The sequence below is a fragment of the Trichomycterus rosablanca genome, chromosome 1, assembly GCF_030014385.1.
Source record: "Trichomycterus rosablanca isolate fTriRos1 chromosome 1, fTriRos1.hap1, whole genome shotgun sequence".
In the NCBI taxonomy this organism is placed as follows: domain Eukaryota; kingdom Metazoa; phylum Chordata; class Actinopteri; order Siluriformes; family Trichomycteridae; genus Trichomycterus; species Trichomycterus rosablanca.
The window spans coordinates 78,809,829-78,831,323 of record NC_085988.1 but is presented as its reverse complement, the minus strand read 5'-3'; the positions used below and the strand labels follow the sequence as shown (position 1 = coordinate 78,831,323).

Below are 21,495 nucleotides of genomic sequence, written 5' to 3'. Positions count from 1 at the left end.
TTCTACCATTTGATTTCACCAAACGTTTAAGTGATCGCCGATCACGATCATTCAAGATTTTATTCCGACCACATTCCTTCCTCGAAGATGATGTTTCTCCACTGTCCTTCCACTTTTTAATAATGCTTTGGACAGTTCTTAACCCGATTTTAGTAGTTTCAGCTTCTCCTTAGATGTTTCCTCTGCTTGATGCATGCCAATAATTTGACCCTTCTGAAACAGATTAACATCTTTTCTACGACCACAGGATGTGTCTTTCCACATGATTGTTTAACAAATGAAAAGCTACTCACTGCATCAGTTAGGGTTAAATAACTTGTTGCCAGCTGAAACATAATCACCCATGCAGTAATTATCCAATGGGAGGCTCTTACCTATTTGCTTAGTTAAATCCAGGTGGTGACCTTTTTTTTGGCCAGGCAGTGTATTTTATTAGAATGCGCTACGGTTTCTACTATCACAGAAATTTTTTTACAGCGTCGAGAATATAAAAGTACTGTTTGAGAGGATTCCTCCTGTTAAAATTGTAAATTTTTTAGAAAGTCTAAATTTAAAACAAATGATATGAAAATTTTATATTTTACAGTTTAAATGCCTGTCCTTGCCATAAAATAGCCAATACGTTGCTGATACGGCAATAAACCCAAACAAACAAACAAAAAAATCAGAAGCTCACAGACAGTAATAAACAGCACTGTCCAGCAGAGTTGGTAAGCATGTTATTAGGGCCTTACTAAATTCACGGGGAAGTGTGCTTAATTGCACCGACCTGGGCTTGCACTGTGGCTCGGTGGGTAGCACTGTCGCCTCACAGCAAGAAGGTCCTGGGTTCAATCCCCAGGTGGAACGGTCCGGGTCCTTTCTGTGTGGAGTTTGCATGTTCTCCCCGTGTCTGTGTGGGTTTCTATCGGGAGCTCCGGTTTCCTTCCACAGTCCAAAGACGTGCAAGTGAGGTGAATTGGAGACACTAAATTGTCCATGACTTGTGAACTGATTGTTTGTGAAATTTACCCCTGTGCTATCCAAGCGACTTCTGGAAACTCATGCATGCGCACACACACACACACACGCATACATGAAAAATACATTACATCAGTGCCGAGCTTCGGATCCACACTCATCTGATCCAACTCTTCGATCTTTCTTTACTCAGAACGGTCACCGGTTTGGATGCTCAGTGAGACTCGGATGAAACCCAATAAAAAAGCTGATGAAGTTTTCTGTGCCCGCTACAGCTGACCCGTCGTAAACATTCCATTAACCTTGACTGCTCGGAGAATCTCTCTACTGCATTATGCAAAACTCCACTGCTGCCGCCAAAACCGGGAGCAGATTTTACCTTTCTCCTCTGAACGTCCTACATGAGCCCACACCGTGTCCTTTAGTAACTCCCTGTAGCTACTTCATTTTGGCTTTGCTAGTTCCCAGTCAGTCACAGAAACGCTCTTACTCTGTCTATTAGGCGGCACGGTGGCTAAGTGGGTAGCACTGTCGCCTCACAGCAAGATGGCCCTGGGTTTGATTCCCAGGTGGGGTGGTCCGGGTCCTTTCTGTGTGGAGTTTGCATGTTCTCCCCGTGTCTGCTTGGGTTTACTCCGGGTGCTCCGGTTTCCTCCCACAGTACAAAGACATGCAAGTGAGGTGAATTGGAGATACAAAATTGTAGAGATGGGACGATCGATCGGCTACGAATCGGTATCGGCCGATTTTTAATCAAAATGTGCTATCGGCGATCGGCCGATATTTCCTAAAAGTAGCCGATCTGATCGTGTGATAAATAAAGATCACGTTAAGTTAACAGCTCAGTGGATTGATCCAGACTTTGAGCTACGAAGCGCCAACCATCACATCACCATTCATCAACAATCGTACAGAAACCACAGTGAAAGCTCTTCATGGCCTAAAATAACATCATTAACGTTGTGCATCATACATACGATGTAATTTTGCTGATTGTAATATTTACTTTAAAAAGATAATTCAACCCGGTCACATCTGAGTCGATTCTATCAGCACGTTATATAAACTCCTGGTTCACTTTGGTAAATCGTAAGCGGTTCTTACTTGTGATGTAGATGAGAACAGAAAACGTTACAGAGCCAATCAGAGGCAAAAGTTTATTCATTAGCAAATTCGTTAGTTCAGGATCATCTGCTGAACTTTTAGGATCAGAAAACTTTTAGCTTCTTAGACGGAACGAGTCTGACGGTCGGTTACAGATCTGTGGTAATAGCAGTTTAATGAAGCTTTTTAATGTAAGAGAGTCACACAAAATGTTCTGTAGTAGCTGGTAACAGTAAACACTGAGAAGAGAAACTTACGCTTCACATAAAACGAATCAACTCATGAATCAATGAATCACTTATAGCGATACTGTGAACAAGGCGTCTCTTCTAAAGGCACAAACACACACACACACACACACGCGCGCGCTGCTCCGGTTTATCTTCACTGTGAGGCTCTTTTTAAGTTTATTTATTTTATTTACTGCTAAACACCCCCCCGGCTATCGGCCGATGTCCCTGAAAGGAGATCGGAGCTCGGAATCAGTGCTAAAAACCCCGATCGGTCCATCTCTACAAAATTGTCCATGACCGTGTTCGATATAACCTTGTGTGACCTGATGAACCTTGTGTAATGAGTAACTACCGTTCCTGTCATGAATGTAACCAAAGAGTAAAACATGATGTTAAAATCCTAATAAACAAAAACTCTTGTCTATTAGCAAGCAGATGTAACTCCCTGTAGCTACTGTCCAATCGTATTTTGCCTCTACTGCTCACACACCCTCTTTGACAAGTGTGCAGTGGCAGACCGCTTCTTTTCACCTGCATGAGACGGGTTCATAGGAAGATCCGTATCACGCACAGAGTCACACACCGATTCCCATTATCCCCCTTATTCCCAGTCACTAACTATTAGCAAACAGAGGTAACTCCCTGTGGCAACCTGTTTTTTTTACTTGCATAAGACAGGTTTATATGGAGATCCGTATCGCGCACAGAGAGTCACGCACTGATTCCCATTTATTCCCATTATTCCCAGTCTCTGTCTGTTAGCAAGCATAGATAACTCCCTGTAGCTACTCCTTTTTTTGCTTTGCTAGTTCAAAGTGAGGCACAAAAACACTTTAACCCAACAAACTGGCTTTCTTTAAATAAAGTTTTTTCTGATTTAGCACAGCCTCGCTCTCGTTGTTTATTACACACACATTATACACCGGGGTCGCCTCAGCATGTACGCTGAACTTCAATAAATAAAAGGACAAAGCGGCACAGCTGATTAAATAGTGTTTTCCATTTCACTGATCCGACCCTGCCACCTGTGACTAATGGCCTGTGCTTTGGTGAGCAGCTGGGAGAAGATCCTGACGCAGAGCTGCAACCCGGCCCGGGACTCTGAGCTTTACGCTAGAGCGTGCCGGCCCCCCGCGGCTCGCCGGGCATGCTAAGGAAGGTGTAGCGTGTCCTCTCTCTGTCTCGGCCCAGACACGCCACATTTATTAGCTGCCTGTTGGTGCTACGCTTCTGCACCTGGCCTGACTAGTGCCAGCTCTCTCACTTTTCTGCTTACTCTACCTGTGTGTGTGTGTGTGTGTGTGTGTGTGTGTGTGTGTGTGTGTGTGTGTGTGTGTGTGTGTGTGTGTGTGTGTGAGTGTGTGTGTGTGTTTCTGCTTGCAAGCCATTATTATTGTTGCTGCTTATCGATTTTGCTTCTACACAAAAGAATAAAGGGCTGTTTTGGGGGGAAATGGTTTCTTTGTAAGGCCAAATCCGAAAATCAATTCTCTAAATTAAGAGGATGCCCATCACAACAATGTGGATGGATAAGAAACCACACTCAGATACACTAAAACTATTACTGGACTTTTGTTTCTCTTATTTTATTTGGCACCATGGTGGCTCGGTGGGTAGCGCCATCACCTCACAGCTAGAAGGTCCTGGGTTCGATTCCCAGGTGGAGCTGGTCTGTTGTTTTATTTGGCTGCACGGGGCTCAGTAGTAGCGCCCTCCCCTCACAGCTAGAAGGTCCTGGGTTGGATTCCCAGGTGGAGCTGGTCTGGGTCCTTTCTGTGTGGAGTTTGGATGTTATCACCGTGTCTGTGTGGGTTTCCTCTGGTTGCCTAGTGGTTAAAGTACTGGACCAGTAATTCAGTGGTTGCCGGTTCAAACACCAGGTTGCTACTGTTGGGCCCTTGAGCAAGGCCCTTAACCCTCAATTGCTTAAATTGTATACTGTCACGGCCGCAGCGGTAAAAACACATGCTGGAACCAGAGCTGGGATCTCGAATACATCGTATTGAATCTCAGCTCTGCCTGCAGGCTAGGCTGAGCCACCACATGAACAACGATTGGCCTGTTGTTCAGATAGGGATGGGATTAAGCCGGTGCAACTATGACCTCTGCTGATTGATGGCGCCTGCACAGATATGAGAAAAGAGTGCTTTCAGGTAGGGCTGCAACTAACGATTATTTTAGTAGTCGACTAATCTGACGATTATTTTTTTTTTTCGATTAGTCGACTAGTCAACGATTATTTATGTCATACCCTCCATCTCTGCCTTAACATAACTAAACTCTGCTATGTTATTTAAGTTCCAATATCAAATTAAAATAATGACCCATGAAACATGAATATGAAACTTAAGCTTGATAGTTTAATTAAATATATTTGAAACATTAATACACAATCACAATAAAAAAATTCAATTAAATAAGAAAGCTTTGGACAGCATTAGAAACTGTTATTTTTCAGAAGTTATCCTTCTGGAAGTAAAAAACCTATATAACGTGGTTGAGAAACATGTGAATGCTGTCTGTGAAGACCTCAGCCATTTGATGGGTGAATGAACCTCTTCTCATCCACACTCTATTGCTTAGTGCTATTAATAGAAAGAGCAAAAGAGAAAGCTGTATTAATGATCACAAACTGAAGGCTATGTATCATAGTTTATTACAAATAGTGTACTGGCTATGCCAACTAAACCATGACAGGTTAAATATCTTAACTGAATTATCTGCTGAGCTAACTAGCTATCATTAAGTGGAGGAGGTTTATTATTTAGAATGAATGCTCTCATTAACGAGAGCAAAAAATATGTAAGACGAGACAGGGTAACGTTAGGCTATAATGTTAAGTTATATAACGTTACTCATATAAATGACTGATTACCTATTGCACTTAATGCGTTAGCTAGCTAACAAACCTGAAAAAATAGCGAATTCTTAGGAAGTTTTCCGACAAGTACTCTAGCATTAACAAACATTAACTACGTTGGTTAAAGCACAAAGCGGTGTAAAAACGTACCTGTCCACGCTGGTCATCACGGCTGCAGGGTGCTCGCGTTTCACCGTAGTGCTGTCGTAAAACCACAACTCTGCTTTGTAGCGTCTGCGTTCAGCTCGTTTCTTTGGGTTATTTTGGCTGAAATGCTCCTGAAATACTTTAGAAAGTTTTGGTCTCTCTATCTTTGCCTCTCTGTCTTCATAAACTCCCCGCTGCGGCATGGAAGCGATGCTGCGGTTCCCCTGCAGTCCCTTTAGTGCGTTGCAATAATAACGACGCGTCGACGATGAAATTCCACGTCGACAAATTTTTATAGTCAACTTTATCGATTATGTCGACTAATCGTTGCAGCCCTACTGTCAGGGTGTGTCTCTCCGTACACAGTGCTGAGCTGCACTGCACTCGTCAAAGTGTAGGTGATAAGATGCGTTCGGCATGCTGCCCACGTGTCGGAGGGGGCGTGGGTTAGCTTCGTTCTCCTCAATCAGAGCGGGGATCGGCATTGGTGGAGAGGAAGCATGATGCTATCGGGCAATTGGACGCGCTTAAAGGGAGAAAAAGGGGAGAAAATGCATAAAATATTTTTTAAAAATGTATACTGTCACAACTGTACGTCTATGTAGGTGAGGTTTGAACCAACAACCTTCTGATCACTAGTCCCACTTGTCCACCACATACACTGCCCACTATCCATGGCTTGCATCTTGACCCTTCTTGTCTGTATTTCATCACCTTTCCTCTCCTGATATTCCTTTCTCGTGTGAGGGATGCCAGTCTGTGTGGTCTTTATTCCTGGAATCCTCCCTGCAGACCCGGAGCGAGTTAACGCTAACCCTAATCAGTCGCCCGTTCCTCCTCGCTGTGTGAGCTGATTGCAAGGTCTGGATCCCTGACATAATGAACTATCAATTAGACTTAATTACATGTACATATGCTAATGACCCGTAGCCCCGCCATCAACGCCCCTGCTCGGCACACATACATCTTGGTGTAGAACTTGTCTGGTCACAGGGGGGTAAAAAATAGGCGAGCCGGTTAGCGTCTCCTGTGATAAATGGATTTCCACGCCTCTAGATTTCCATGCAATCAATTACTTTATCAAGAGACTTTCTTTTTCGGGGGCAGACATCTGCTGCGCTCCTTCTTAGTGTGCAAAGAGGAACGAGGGGCCGAGTTTACCGGTGACTGATAGACCGGCTGAGCAGTGCAGTGAATATTTCAACATTAATAATCTGTTTTGGCTTGCTGTTAGTCTCTGAGCTCATATTGAACACTATAGATTAGTTTGTTTTCCCTTTTTTACCCAATGCGGTGATGTCCAGTTGAAGTCTGGTGCTCTCTCGCCGCCGCCATCACCTTATTTAGGGGGGCTGTGGTCCCAAATGAGGCAGTTATAGCCAAGCGGTTACGGTATTGGACTAGTAATCAAAAGGTTGCTAGTTCAAGCCCTACCAGGGTGGCACTTTGGCTAAGTGGGTAGCACTGTCGCCTCACAGCGAGAAGGTCCTGGGTTCGATCCCCAGGTGGATCGGTACGGGTCCTTTCTGTGTGGAGTTTGCATGTTCTCCCCGTGTCTGCGTGGGTTTCCTCTGGGCGCTCCGGTTTCCTCCCACAGTCCAAAAACATGCAAGTGAGGTGAATTGGAGACACTAAATTATCCATGACTGTGTTTGATATAAACTTGTGAACTGATGAACCTTGTGTAATGAGTAACTACCGTTCCTGTCATGAATGTAACCAAAGTCCAAAACATGACGTTGAAATCCTAATAAATAAACAAACAAACAAGCCCTACCACTGCCAGGTTGTCACTGTTGGGCCCTTGAGCAAGGCCCTTTACTTTCAATAGCTTATATTGTATACAGTCACAGTACTGTACTGTAAGTCGCTTTGAATCAAAAAGCATCTGCTAAATGCAAAAAATGGTAATTACGGCCCCCTCAGAGACACATGCCGTCGCCAACCACTTCTTTTCACCTTCCAGGGCTGGGGTCTCACAGAGCACACTATTGCGTGCGTCGTAATTGCAGCAGTGGTGAGAAACCCCGCTTCGACCAGTGTCCCTCCCCCATATAGACACAGCCAATCATTTGTCTGTGTACATTTACATTTACAAGGTCTGGATCCCTGACATAATGAACCATCAATTAGACTTAATTACATGTACATATGCTAATGACCCGTAGCCCCGTCATCAACGCCCCTGCTCGGCACACATACATCTTGGTGTAGAACTTGTCTGGTCACAGGGGGGTAAAAAATAGGCGAGCCGGTTAGCGTCTCCTGTAGCGCCCCCCTCAGAGACACATGCAGTCGCCAACCACTTCTTTTCACCTTCCAAACCTGGGGTCTCACAGCGCACACTATTGCGTACGTCGTAATTGCAGCAGTGGTAGCTTCTATGCTGTTTGCTCCAGCAATGTCCTGACCCAGGTGTCCTGCAGACTAGCAAAAGCTGCCAACCCTCCATTCCTACCCCGAACGTGACCAAATATATCTGTTAGCCGTCCTGCCAGGTTGATAACACAGCTGAGCTTCAAACTGAAGACGGTGGTTGGCTAGTGTGTTAGAACGTTGAACCACCTGAGCGCCTGCCGGTGGACTGCATGTGCTTAGATTTCATCTCATTTATTTTTGTTTAAATTTTTCATGACCATTTTATACTATAGTAATGCTATATAGTAACTATATAGTACTGCTACAGATGTTTTATTAGAAAAGCAAAATTGTGGTGCCCAGGTGGCGCAACGGGATATTCCGCTTGCACACCAGCACCGAGATTCTGAACTCCCCGGTTCGAAACTCGGTGTTGCCACCTGTCGGCTGGGCGCCATCCAGCAGGCATAATTGGCAGTGCCTGCCGCAGATACTAATTGGCCACCGTATCTGCAGGGTGGGGGCCGGACAATGTGTTGGTGGGTGGGTCTTTATATGCTGTGTAAGGACCCGGATTGGCGGAAGAGACGCCTGTGCGGAATGCAGGGGCGAGAAGAGGAGGCCTGTACACGTGTTGAAAGAGGCGTGTACAGCGACGTGCTCTCCTCGGATGCAATCTGGTATCTCTCAGCAGCGGAAGACAAAATTAAGTGCGCTAAATTGGGAGGAAAATGGGGAGAAAATGTATTGAAAAAAAGAAAAGCTAAATTGTTCTTTTTAAGCTTTCACCTCTGTCTATTAAAATTATAAGGTCCTTTGGAATGTACTGTACATGCACTCTCACTACCCTTGCATTAAGTGTCTATTGGTTCCAGTATGAACAGACTGGTTGTCATGGGCCGCTGTTTACTAGTGCTTTTACTGTGTGCGAAACACTTCAAAACCCAATTGACCGGTATCTCGGTCCAACACAGAGGTGCCGTGTTTGAGCAGCACAGCCAAGAGAACATGCCAGTGTGTTGGGAGTCGGAGCAGTGAAGTGACGGAGGGTGACCTCGCTCAAACACGGCCACAGTGCACAAGCAGCAGAAATTTCTACGTCTAATGTGGTTTGCTAGAGGATTGATTAGGGAAGGTGTTTCAGCTGCCCTTCTCTAATGGGTTGTGTGTGTGTGTGTGTGTGTGTGTGTGTGTGTGTGTGTGTGTGTGTGTGTGTGTGTGTGTGTGTGTGTGTGTGTGTGTGTGTGTGGTGTTCATGTGTTTAGGGCTACCTGCCTGCCAACGCAGAACGCCGAGCCAGCACGCTGCAGAGGAAAAGACAGGAGTACTTCGGTTTCATCCAGCAGTACTACGACTCTCGCAACGACGAGCATCACCAGGATACTTACAGACAGGTAACAACCCCCCTCCACCCCACCATCCCCAAATCTTTCCTTAGTAGTATATACGGTATATGGACAAAAGTATTGGGACACCCCTTTTTATCATTGTATTCATGTGCTTCTGCCACAATACTTGCTAACAGGTGTGATAAATCAATTATATAAAGGAAATTATATGCTTCCAACTTTGCAACAACAGTTTAGGGAAGGCCCTTTCCTGTTCCAGCATGACTGTTCCCCTGTGCACAAAGCAAGACAATCTCAGTTTAAAGTAACTCCAGTGTCCTGCACAGAGTTCTGACCTCAGCCTCACTGAACATCTTTGGAATGAACTGGAACATCAATTGAGGCTTTCTTGACCAACATCAATCCCCAGCTACACTAAAGCTCTTTTGACTGAATGGACACAAATTCCCACAGACAGAGGTCACTGTTTTAATTCCAATAGTTTTTTAGGGTCTGGTTTCCTGGGAGTCACCAGGCACAATGCAGTAACACATAAGACAGGGCACCAATCCATCACAGCTCCTTAGACTATCCAGTCGTGTCTTTGGGATTCTGCTGGTGATTCAAACCCTTGATCCTAGAGGTAGTGGGCTAGCTCAATTTTACCTATTTTATTAATTTTTGTTTTTATTTATTCGCCCAATTTAGTCATTTCCAGTTCCCCACTGTATTTCCACTGCTGCTCATATCACTTTTGTTCTGTCAAAAGAGAGCCACAGACTACCACGCCCCCCGTCAGACTGGATTTTCCTTAGTGTTTCACTTTTAAACTTGTGTTACAGCTCGAGGTGCTGAGAGAATTGTGAGAATCTGTTTTTCTGAGAGTCTGAAAAGCTTATCGTTAAAAAGAAAAATCTTAACATGATTTAGTGTATTAAAAGAACAACATAGGAACACTAAACCTCTCTTAATTATTACTGCTCATAAGTTCTCTCCACTAATGAAATTCCTTGCTTGTTGTTTAAAACAGTAAGTCAAGTTAAGCTTTGTTCATGTCATTTTTACCGCATTGTATCAAACAGTTCGTCTCATTGGAGGCACTTTGAAAAGGTCAGCGGCAAACTGGCTCAAAGTTCAATTAGGTGAACTTTAAGCGGCACGGCAAGCTCAAAAATAGCGAGCGCAACGCCGCAACCGCCTCTCTCCATAGAAAACAACTCAAAAGCTTTAGATCCATTTTTTATTTATTTCTGGTTTGATGAATGCAGCCAAAATTAAAATATCGTTTCATTTTAATAACTGACTTTTTAATTCAGTTTGTTCTCTCGCTCTCTTGAGGTCTGAGCCACCTTCCGACTTCCTTTTTATCACTAAATCATGATCTTTCACAGTCGAAAATCAGCTTTTCTTCTAACAGTGAGACTTTACAAAGGTTCCATAGCAGTTCTTCAGCCTCAACGGGGGGCCACACTTTTCCGATGTCTCCCACACAGGCTGAGAGAAAGCGCTCGCTCTTTATTTCGGGAGGGGTAAACACGCCTTCTCATGCTGCTGTGCTGCAATTTTACAGTTTCCTGGCTTGTGAGGGAGCTCGCACACACGGCACTTAAACGCCTCACAGCCGCCGTGGGATCGCCGTGTACTCTACCCTGCAGGAGAGATCAGAACGGGCGCATCGTCACACTCCACCCCTCTTCATTTCCCAAAATAAAAGAAAACTAGTTTCATCTTAGCGGATAATTTAAACAGCTTCGTGAAGAACGTACTCGTCCTCGTGCTCATCGGAGAACGGAAGGCATGCCGGAACACCGCCCCCCACAGGCCCTGCCCGCTAAGACACTGTTTCTGAAGTGCAGGGGTGAGTCATTTTAGCAATTATGAGCTCTCTCAGTCAGCGGGGGTGCCAGCAGGGAGTCTTTCCTTGTTCATCTATATGAACGTCACGCTTCAGAATGAAAAGTACAGCGATCTGCAGCTAACTGCATTATTTCCAGCGATCACTCGAGGCCAGTCAGTCTCTGGTTGCCCTCTGGAACCCAGCAGGAGATCATTCATCAGACGTAATGCGCTGGATGTAGACGCGCAACTAAGTGACAGATTAGTTAGAAACCAAGGAGCCCTGCTGATATGAAAATGCTCACTAATACCTGCTTTTAACAGCTACGGTTTTAATAATATGGATAATACCACCAGTGTACACCATATGATTAAATAACAAAACTACATCCCAAAACTACAGACATTAACATGGTGTTAATATTCATGTAAACACAACATTTGGCACGAATGGTAAACAGAAGCCTGCTTTAGGGTGCATTTACATGCTTTTGCACCGGCTGTGCCGTTGTTTCCTATAGAGTGTGGCGGTGCTGCTTAGCCTGCCGCTGTGCTTCCCTGAGAGGCGCACTGCACACTTTTGTCGCATTGGACTCACGATTTTTGTGCTTGCCGTGCTGCTCAAAGTTCACCTGATTGAAATTTGACCCAGTTTGCAGCTGACCTTTTAAAGCACCTCTAATGAGATGAACTGTTGGTATGATGTGATGTACTACAAGCGACTTGGGCAGTACGAACAACGCTTAACGTGAACGAAACTTAATGTGACTTATTGTATTAAAACAACAAGCGAGGCTTTTTATCAGTGTAGAGAACTTATGAGCAGTAATGAATAAGAGAGGTTTAGTGTCGTACTTTTAGTACTTTAAACCACATTAAGCTTTTTAGACTCTCGGAAAAGCAGATTCTCGCAATTTCTCAGAACCTCGAGCTGTAACACAAGTTTAAAAGTGAAACAGTGAGGACAATCCAGATAAACACAGATACATGTGGATGCAGATTAATCTCATATTCACACTTTGATGATGTTTTACTGCACCGCTCAAGCCAAGCACTGAACAAAGCAGCGGTTTTTGCCCCAAGGCTCATGGTGAGAGAAGTGCAAGATGCTTCTTATTTGATTGCACCCTGACCCTTGTAGTATTGAAATGGTGTCGTAATATAATCAGATAATACATTTGCTGTCCATATAGTTTCTGAACTGTGAGAGCAAAACTACCAAACACTACCAACACAAATTTATTCCGATGGCTTTCAAAATAATACATGAACGTAAGTGATGAGCACCCCGTAACATCTTACAATTGTTTGATGTGTGTAATGCAAATTTGAGATTACGAGTGTAAGGCCAAAAGTATATGGATGCCACTCATTTACATTGACGTGAAAATTGGATAAATGAGCCTTTGGTGTAAGCGCTTTTGCAATTATGGGCTATAAAGAATTTGTCATGCACTGAATTACATTTAAATTAATAACATTTAGCAGATGCTTTCATCCAAAGCAACTGACTATTGTGACTGAATACAATGCAAGCAATTGAGGATTAAGGCCCTTACTCTGGGACCCAGCAGTGTTGGGGCTTAAACCAGTGACCTTTTTGATTACTAGGTCGGTACCTTGACTGCTAAGCTACCACTGTCCGTACAGGTCACACACTGAAGTCGTCGTACTCTAAGGTCTGGCTCACAATCAGCATTCCAGTTCATCCTAGAGGTGACTCCATGTGGCCAACTGTAGTTGCTCCAGACTAAATTAATCAAACCGTGACTTTATGGAGCTCCCAGTCAAGCTGAAACAGGAAAAAGACCCCAAACAAACTGCTGCTACCTGGTTGAAGCATACACCGATCAGTCATAACATTAAAACCACCTCCTTGTTTCTACACGCACTGTCCATTTTATCAGCTCCACTTACCATATAGAAGCACTTTGTAGTTCTACAATTACTGACTGTAGTCCATGTTTCTCTACATGCTTTGTTAGCCCCCTTTCATGCTGTTCTTCAATGGTCAGGACCCCCACAGACCAGGTATTATTTGGGTGGTGGATCATTCTTAGCACTGCAGTGACACTGACATGGTGGTGGTGTGTTAGTGTGTGTTGTGCTGGAATGGGTGGAGCAGACACAGCAGCGCTGCTGGAGTTTTAAACACCTCACTGGACTGAGAATAGTCCACCAACCAAAAATATATCCAGCCAACAGTGCCCCGTGGGCAGCGTCCTGTGACCACTGATGAAGGTCTAGAAGATGACCGACTCAAACAGCAGCAATAGATGAGCGATCGTCTCTGACTTTACATCTACAAGGTGGACCAACTAGGTAGGAGTGTCTAATAGAGTGGACAGTGAGTGGACACGGTATTTAAAAACTCCATCAGCGCTGCTGTGTCTGATCCACTCATACCAGCACAACACACACTAACACACCACCACCATGTCAGTGTCGGTGCAGTGCTGAGAATGATCCACCACCTAAATAATACCTGCTCTGTGGTGGTCCTGTGGGGGTCCTGACCATTGAAGAACAGGGTAAAAGCAGGCTAAAAAGGTATGCAGAGAAACAGCTGATAAGTGGAGCTGATAAAATGGACAGTGAGTGTAGAAACAAGGAGGTGGTTTTAATGTTATGGCTGATCGGTGTATGATTTATTTTATAAAATTACATGCTCACTGGTTCGAACCACACAACCGTCAAGCTGCCACTGTTGGGTCCCTGAGTAAAACAATGCAAGCGATTTAAAGTTGCTTTGAATAAAAGCTGTCATATATGCAAATGGAAATCAGTGTGTGACCTCACAAATGCACTTTTAATAAATGGATTTGGCCTTTTTATTGCTATAAAAACAAGGGTCGAGGGAGGATCACTGCATATTAATGCCAACGGCTTTGAAAAAGAACATCCAACATGCCCCTGCTTTGTTGTCCACATACTTTTGGCTTTACATGGTTTCATTTGGCCCCAGTATAAACTGTAAAGAATATTAAAACCTCAATTTTTTCGCCGTTGGGCCAAAGTTCTAATACGGTAAAGTCTCAGTGGTAAACGTAGGTTTAAGATTTCATGACTGCCTCATTGTTTGGGTCTCTGGAGAGACTCGAGACCCTCTGAAGCTTTTCTTTTTAAATGGAAAGTGCATTTGTAAATGTGATGACAGAATGTTTTTGCCTTATACATTGTGTTTCATTCAGCTGCAGTGAGTGACGTTGCTGAGTGGTGAATGTGGCGTTCAGTGTGTGTGTGTGTGTGTGTGTGTGTGTGTGTGTGTACAGTGGATTCAGAAAAGATTCAGACCCCTGGACTTTTTGCACGTTATTGTGCTGTGAATTTGATTTTATATTTGTATTTTTATATAAAATCAGATTTTATATGAACAGCCTTTATTTATTCACCCATAATAATTAAGTTTCTCAGATTTTTTCCCTCTAATCTAGTCGTATTACCCTGATTGCGTTATGCTTCTCTTCTACCGATACAACCCTCCACTCCTGACTGAGCAGCTTCACAACTGACACACGCCCCCTCCGACACGTGTGCAGTACCGACTGCATCTTTTCACCTGCACGAGGCGAGTTCATATGTGGATCAGCCTTGTACATGGAGAGCCACAACTGATCAGCATTATTCCCCAACTCTCTGCAGGCACCATCAATCAGCCAACAGAGGTCGTATTTGCACCAGTTATGAGGAACCCGGTCCAGCTTATCCCACCCTGTGAACAACAGCCAAATGGCAGAGCTGAGATTCGATACGATGTATTGGAAATCCCAGGTCTGGTGTGCTAGTGTTTTACCGCTGCGCCACGCTGCGCTCAGTGGTTAGAGTACAGGGACAGTAATCGGAAGGTTGCTGGTTCAAGCCCCACATCTACCAGGTTGGAACTGGTAAGCAAGGCCCTAAACCCTCAGTTGCTTGCAGTGTTTAGTCACAATTGTAAGCCGCTTAATAAAAGCGGATAAAAGCATCTGCCAAAAATGTAAATGTAAATATAAATAGATTCAAATCAAAAACTGAAATCTTTAATTCACAAAAGTATTCAGACGTTTGCTGTAGCACTACAGTATGCGCTCAGGGGTCCGTTTTTGAATCCACTGAATTTGCTTCTGTTTATGTGTCTAAATATCCTCCTCCATCATCATAACGAGTGTAGCGTCCGTGTTTCCATGTACTGTATGTAGTGTGTCTTTCTTTCTGCACCATTAGATTCACATAGATATCCCCCGAATGAATCTGGAATCTTTAGGGCTCCAGCCCAAAATCACAGAGGTAAGGAGCAGGACGGAGAAGAGACGCAGTCACAAAAGAACCGTCTTTGCAAGCAGCATGTCATTCAGTCATCGTCTGCTGCTCAGTGCTGTCTGTCTGTCTGTCTGTCTGTCTGTCTGTCTGTCTGTCTGTCTGTCTGTCTGTTTCCTATCTGTCTTTTTGGTCTGGTCTGAGGAAGAGCTCTAGGTCTGAAGCAACTAAAGGATCACAGCACAGGGCCTCTGTGTTAGCAGAACATGTTAGAGCGTGGCTAGTTTTTTTTCTCCTTATTTTGTCTAAATAAATGTAGTCATTCAGACAAGGTTTTTTGTCCAATGTTGACTTCTTTACTTTTACATTGAGGTGCTCGGTAATGCAGCGTCCATTATACCACCCCACTATTGCTGATATCCGGGGTCAAATCTTAGCTGTACTCCTGACTAGAAGTAGGAAGGTTGTATAATTTGTTCGCTATTGTTAGCTTTGTAACTTGTACAAAATGTGCTTAATCTCACAGACCTCATTTTTCTAAAATCAAAAACTTCACAGATTTTTTAAGAAAAGACCAACATTTCACATCAGTCATTAAATGACACTCATAAATGGAATGATAAAATAAATGGAAGCTACTAAGCTAATAAATCCATCTATAAGATGGATGGATAGATAGATAGATAGTAAGATGGATAGATGCATAGATGGATGGATAGATGGATAGATGGAGAGAAAGAGAGATAGATAGATGGATAGACGGATGGACGGATGAATAGATGGATAGATGGATAGTAAGATAGATAGATAGAGAGAAAGAGAGAGATGGATAGATGGATAGATGGACGGATAGATGGATAGACAGATAGATAGATAGATAGTTGGACGGACGGATGGACGGATAGATGGATAGATGGACGGATAGAGAGAGAGGGAGGGAGGGAGGGCTGGCTGGCTGGATGGATGGATGGATGGATGGATGGATGGATGGATGGCTGGATGGATGGATGGCTGGCTGGATGGATGGATGGATGGATGGATGGATGGCTGGATGGATGGATGGATGGATGGATGGATGGATAATACACAACAACAAATTAAGAGTTTAGATAATGAAGTGACGTCAGTGTATAAGTGGTGTAAGTTCTAGGAAAAACTAATCAGTTTAACATTAAGTCTGGCTGCCTTGAGTGTAAAGAGACTCGTTGTAGAGTCTAATGGCAGAGAGTAGAAAAGACCTCACATGCCACTCCCTGGCACAGCGTAACTGTTTTAGCTGGTTGCTAAACACACTTTCCTTTGCCTTCATTTATAGATGGAGGGGTGTGTGGCATTGTCCAAGATTGTTAAAAGTTTATGACGCATCCATAGCAACGTTTCCAATGTCCGAGCCAGCCTTCTTGATTAACTTATTGAGTCTCTTTGAAGTTTTGATGCCATTGGCCCAGCATACAACTGCGTAGAACAGAGCACTGGCTACAACCGACTGGTAGAGTACAGTTTTGTGAGTTTTACACTTCAACATCTTGGACATTTTGACTAACCAATTGCTAACTGAATTGCCGTAGGATTGCTAGGACGCCTCATAGTGCAAATTAACCAGTAAGTGTGAGGCACTTGAGCACTTCACGAATGAAAAATGTTAAATCACTAAACATATACATTTAATTTTAAATTTCACAGGAACTTGTTTCATGGCACATGATGCGATTGTCACGGCTGTGAATTAGTTACGGTCTTAGCAATAGCTGAAAGATTTTGTACATCTAAATCTATTCCAGTCAGGCCCTAGAATCGAGTCTTGCTGCCCTTCCTTCAGTTGCAGACGGACCGGAGAGTCTTAGCCTTGCCACCCGTGACCAGATTTCCAGCCCTGTCTCTCTTTAATGGCCGTTCTGAATCCATCCTAACCTGCTTCTGCTTGTGTGTCTCTCTTTTTGTGTTCTCTCTTCCCTGCAGATTCACATTGACATACCGAGAACTAATCCTCTTATTCCTCTCTTTCAACAAGCTTCTGTGCAAGAGGTGAGCCTTCCACACCACTCAGTCCACTCACCTCTACTGTGTGCCGCTCACCCACACACCACATACTCAGTCAGGCATGCAGTTTTATACTACACACACACACACACACACACACACACACTTTTATTACACACTCTTGCGTAGGCTGGGTTTTTAAGAAGCCAGCTCAAGTTCACATATGGAAGAGCTTCTAGACGTACACGTTTCTTTTTAACCAGCATTCAGATCAAGATGTCCACAATTTCAAATCAAGTGAGCACTAACAAGCCCGTTTAGAGCCAGCATGTACGCTTGCTTGCTAGTGGGGCTATACGCTTAAAGGTGGGCACATAAATAACACCATAATATAACTATTTATATAGACTGATATTCATGAAATGTCAAAACAACTGCATATTTCTCCTTGGTCTGGAGGTGCTCTAAGGTAAGGTGGGCTTATTTATATAGTAAATTTGTATACACTCCACTTAAGGGGCGAGGGGTCAGCAATGCCTATTGGCTGGCCGGCTGTCTACACAGACAATAGAAGCTCTAAAACAGATTAGATGCCTGTCCAGTGTGTATTACTGTCTTGTACCTACTGTTTTCTGGTGGAACCGAACCTGCTGTGACCCTGATTATGATAAAGTGGTTGATGAAAAATGCACATGCACCAATGAGGCATAACATTATGACCACCTTCCTAATATTGTGTTGGTCCCCATTTTGCTGCCAACAGCCCTGCAACTGTGATGCACTGTGTATTCTGACATCTTTCTATCAGAACCAGCATTAACTTCTTCAGCAATCTGAGCTACAGTAGCTCGTCTGTTGGATCGGACCACACGGGCCAGCCTTCGCTCCCCATGTGCATCAATGAGCCTTGGCCGCCCATGACCCTGTCACCGGTTTACCACTGTTCCTTCCTTGGACCACTTTTGATAGATACTGACCACTGCAGACCGGGAACACCCCACAAGAGCTGCAGTTTTGAAGATGTTCGGACCCAGTCGTCTAGCCATCACAATTTGGCCCTCGTCAAACTCGCTCAAATCCTTTCCTGCTTCTAACACATCAACTTTGAGGATACAATGTTCACTTGCTGCCTAATGGTCAGTGGTCATAATGTTATGCCTGGTCAGTGTATGATATATTAACAAGTGTTTCATTCTTGCTGACTGCAGACACATTGTACATTTTATTACTGGAATGACCCTATGGAAAGCTAAAAAATAGACACAAAGCTTTAAATTGTGCTCGGTCTATGGTTGATTCTTCCCCTCACACAGCTGTTTTAAAAATTAATAATAATAGTAATAATAGTAGTTTATAGACACAATAAAGCTAATCTCTTGATGCATGCTTAATAATTCAGGTACACAAATCCACAAAGTTGAATCAGTTCATCTGGACACAAGTTTGTTGTAGAGAAACGTTTCGTCACTCATCCAAGTGACTTCTACAGTCCGAGCTGGTGGTGAATACCCCGATTTTATATGCAGGTGATTTGCATAACGACTGATCACCACTAATTGTATAACAATGGAACCGGTGATCAGGTCCATATGCAAATCACACTGGCTATTATTGCAGTGGCCATGTGTGCCTTTCACATATGATTAGGGTATAGCTCCTATCACGGCATTGTAAGATGGCAAGATGTACTAACAACCCCTTCTCGGTTCATGGGTGGTCGTTAAGACTGAAGAAGTATGAGTGATGAAACGCATCACTACTAACTTGTGTCCAGATGAACTGATTCAAGTTTCTGCCCTGTGATGGACTGGTGATCTGTCTGGGGTGTTTTTTTCTTTTTACACAATAAATCAGACCCACCGCGACCCTGACCAACATAAAGCTCTGGTTAAACAGACAATAAATGAATGAATAAATGAACGCATGATTTTTCATCCATATTATTAATTATCTGATGCTGTAGTTACTGTATTGTGTGTAATAACATTAATAATGAAATGCAGTGGGAATGAGATGGCATTAATTAGCGACCGTGATTCTGGTACGATGAAGCCACTTCAACTCTGACCAGGATATAAAGGTTAATAAAAATGTAAAAAATTAAATTAAAACCATTTCCAAGTTTTGATTTTAGTTCAGCTTGGTAGAACTTATTCTTTACTTTATTTCTGTTCCAATTTTAATTTCCAATTAAGTTCAATGAAAAGTTTTCATTTAATTCTTTATTTTATTATTTTATTCAATAAATTAACATTTTTAAACATAAAAAACACATTAATGTTATCTAGATGACCCAATCTTATTGTTAGCAAATAATTTATACTTTTAACTAGGACTGACACCGATCCGATACTCTGTATCGGTATCAGTTCGATATTGGCCCAAATCACTGGATTTTTTCTGTGTAAAGCAAATAACACACGAAGATACGTTCCAACAGAGCGCCGTTTATTGCCAGCTCACTCGGCAACTGCCATAAAAAGGTGCATCTTAATGACATCATTAACATGTGCCACTGATCTACAACTCATCTGCAACAGCCATTCAGAAATTAAAACACACTGATCTACTTCAACTTTTAGCATTTCAAAAAATAATCTACTACTGCCACATCTAAAACCACTGTTTAAACACAATAAAAATCATCTACTACTGCCACATCTAAAAACACTGTTTAAACACAATAAAAATCATCTACTACTGCCACATCTAAAACACTGTTTAAACACAATAAAAATAATCTACTACTGCCACATCTAAAACACTGTTTAAACACAATAAAAATCATCTACTACTGCCACATCTAAAACACTGTTTAAACACAATAAAAATCATCTGCTACTGCCACATCTAAAAACCCTGTTTAAACACAATAAAAACCACTGTATAAATGATAAATCATTCACTTCAGATAAAGAAAACCTATCTTGTCCCGGCTTGGAGATTTCTCACATCCTCAATGATTAATTCATTAGTGTTATGAAATAAAACAAACTACATCGTTTCCCGTTTAGCCACAGACGTCCTCTTCAAAATCCAGCAAGGTTTAATCATCTAAAAACGTGACGAAACTTTAACGGAAAATATCAACTCGGCGTCAATTCTAATTGGTCCATCACATTTGACATCCACATCTTCCAATTGTAGACACTTTGGATGACACGCCTTAAAGCGAGATGTGTCACATGAACAACAGCTTGAATGTAAGTGAAACCACAAATACTGCTAAATGTTCTGTGTGTAAAAGTGAAAATAAAAACAGCAGTTTTGTATAAGTGTGATGTTGTAGGTTCTGTATTTATTCATTTAGAATATTTGTTTCACAGTCTGAGCGTTGTTATTTAGATAATAAATTAAATAAAAAAAACCCTGTTCAGTCCTTATATTAGTACAAAAGAAAGATTCTGTGTGTAGTTTACTTACACCAGCCTTCCACATCTTCCTCTTTTACATAAATAAAACATCCTGACACGTTCTGAACGTTTCCTTTGATTAAGTTAACTGAGAGTTTCTGCTCCGTCATTTGAACTTGGACATGCAAATGCTTTTCTCTTAATGGCTCAGGGTGGATGTTTCTTGTATGTTATATAAAGTAGGAACGTCTTTACCTCTGTACTGAGCACTCCAGCTGTCAGGAGACACCGGCTTTTACACGACGTGTAGCGAGCTTGCGAACGAGATGCTAAACCGCTCCCCAAGCTACTTATTAAAGGCGTACCATGTGACCTTAGCAGCAGGGGTTTTTGTCTTCGGAGTTTGTGTTTTGCACGTCTTTTTTATGTGACCTGCAGACGCTTACTGTGTTCCTGGGTTTTGGCCTTGAGCGAGGAACTGTTAAGTGCTTCAATAAATGCAACAACAGAGCGAAGAATGTTAAACTAATTTAGTTAGACTGCAGACATTTCAATAAATGGACTGTTTTCGAATTTGGTCATAATGACATAAAATACGTAATTTTCTAACTCTTCGAGTATAATTATTTGACATTAAAAACACCTAAATTTAGCCTCTAAGGTGGCGCAGTGGTAAAATACACTAGCACACCAGAGTTGGGATTTCGAATACATTGTATTAAATCTCAGCTCTACCATCTGGTAGTAATTCTGGTGTAATTATGGCTGATTGATGAAGTCGAGGAATAATGCTGATTAGGGTGTGGCGCTCTGTGCACAAGGCTGATCCGCATATGAACTCGCTTCATGCAGGTCAAAAGATGCAGTCGGTACTGCACACGTGTCAGAGGGGGCGTGTGTCAGTTGCGCAGCTCCTCAATCAGCAGTGGAGGGTTGTAGATTAGGGGAGAAAATTGGTGGGAAAAAAACACCAAAATTTACACTGTGACATTGTAGCCTAGTGGTTAAGGTACTGGACTAGTAATCAGAAGGCCGCTGGTTCAAGCCCCACCACTGCCAGGTTAGACTATATGGATGGATGGATAGATGGATGGATAGAT

The 21,495-nt window shown here is 42.9% G+C and overlaps 1 protein-coding gene across 2 annotated transcripts in view; it reads left to right on the top strand.

The window, feature by feature from the left end:
* The window catches only part of tbc1d22a (TBC1 domain family, member 22a), a 259,440-nt gene that overhangs the window by 46,408 nt on the left and 191,537 nt on the right, over positions 1–21,495 (top strand). Inside the window, exons 6-8 of one of the 2 annotated variants that reach the window (XM_062996461.1) lie at positions 8,928–9,056; positions 15,030–15,092; positions 17,022–17,087. In XM_062996461.1, coding sequence (XP_062852531.1) covers positions 8,928–9,056; positions 15,030–15,092; positions 17,022–17,087 — 258 coding nt within the window. The remainder of the gene's footprint in view (positions 1–8,927; positions 9,057–15,029; positions 15,093–17,021; positions 17,088–21,495) is intronic. The other variant, XM_062996460.1, reaches the window with a different exon arrangement.